Consider the following 1,540-nt stretch of genomic DNA (forward strand, 5'->3'; position numbering starts at 1 on the left):
TTTGTAGGTAGTTGACTGGTGGAGTTTGGGTGTTTTAATGTATGAATTACTTGTAAAATATATTTTAGTTGATAATGCTTTAACGTGAAATGATCATTGTTTTGTAGGCAGTTGACTGGTGGAGTTTGGGTGTTCTAATGTATGAATTACTAACTGGAGCGTCTCCTTTCACTGTTGATGGAGAGAAAAATTCCCAAGCTGAGATATCTAGGTAAGCGTTAACAAAATAAAATCAATGTGCTGTTTTCTCAAAGGAGCTGGTCAAATGACTGCAATTAAGCTGATGGGAAAAATACATTCTTTAAAACAAGGATGGGCCAAATGATGTCTAAGTAGTACCTTTTCCATTTATGTTGATCTTTTACTTTTCTTTATATTTCGTGTGCCAAATTAGAACTCAGGTTTCCTAGGAATAATTTTTGTGTGCCCTAAAGCACACATCCCATTGTCTTATACCTAGTTGTTGTTGTTGTTATTAGGTGCCGCCTAGTAGGCCCATCATATGTTGAGAAGCACGTTTACGTGATGAGATTATAAACGCTCCCTCCCTTCCATCCCCCACCACCCCACTGTATCCATAATGTGCTTTCTGTGTAACTTGAACGTAAAGAAACATGGTCATTTCATCTCATAGACGTAGGTAGGCTCAGTTTATACCATATGATCACCGTGGAGGGGCTCAGAGGATGACTCAGTTCCTGTCCTTCTTAGCAGTTCTCACAATTTTCATATGTACAAAAAAGGTTTACATTTTTATTTATAGTTATTCCACTGATGTCTGTCTGTCACACTAGATTGTAAGCTCTGTGACAGAAGGGACATGTCCGGTTTTGATCCTCAGCATTGCATACCCAGATCCTACCATAGTATTTATGATCCAGAGTTTAGTAAATATTTGTAAAAAATGAAATGAGTTAATGAACAAAACAAGAACAGTGATTAAGCATTATACTACTGACTAGTTCATTGTGTTTTTTCCTGGTTTTGTTTGACTGTTATAAATTTGAGAACAGATTTGACATTAAAATTGTTTTAATTGGGACTTTTGCTTCAACTAAGATGGAATAATAAGAACCAGATTTACCCTCCTGCCTGAAACAATTTTTCAAACGGCTACTATATATGAAAGAGCAGTGTTGAAGACATTGGGCATCAGGCATGAAGGACTGTGATCACTGATCCAGTGTCCAGCCGGAAGAAGTTTGCCGGGCGGCAGCACAGGGCAGTCAAACCAGGCACGTTCAGAGGGAATAGAGGGTCTGGGAAGACCAAGGTGGCTAGAGTTTGCAATACAAAGGCTCAGAGAAGCAAGACCTACACAGATAGCAGTCTAGAGTTTAACAGAAGGTATCCCTCCATGTTAAGTTGGATAAATATATGCATGAGAAGAAAGTACTCAATAAAGTTATGATGTTGTTTGTCTCCAAATTTACCTATAGATTTAGCATAACAACAAACCCAACAAGTTTTACGGGGTTTTGTTGGTAGCAACTGAAAACCTTAATCTAAAATTTATCTTCTTATTGTTGTTGTTGTTGTT

The 1,540-nt window shown here is 37.7% G+C and overlaps 1 protein-coding gene across 1 annotated transcript in view; it reads left to right on the top strand.

Annotated features, from left to right (window-relative positions):
- The window catches only part of RPS6KA5 (ribosomal protein S6 kinase, 90kDa, polypeptide 5), a 265,048-nt gene that overhangs the window by 207,676 nt on the left and 55,832 nt on the right, over window positions 1-1,540 (top strand). The window contains exon 7 of the mRNA XM_006839575.1: window positions 108-211. Coding sequence (XP_006839638.1) covers window positions 108-211 — 104 coding nt within the window. The remainder of the gene's footprint in view (window positions 1-107; window positions 212-1,540) is intronic.

Source organism: Chrysochloris asiatica, unplaced genomic scaffold (genome assembly GCF_000296735.1).
Source record: "Chrysochloris asiatica unplaced genomic scaffold, ChrAsi1.0 scaffold00025, whole genome shotgun sequence".
NCBI classification, from domain to species: domain Eukaryota; kingdom Metazoa; phylum Chordata; class Mammalia; order Afrosoricida; family Chrysochloridae; genus Chrysochloris; species Chrysochloris asiatica.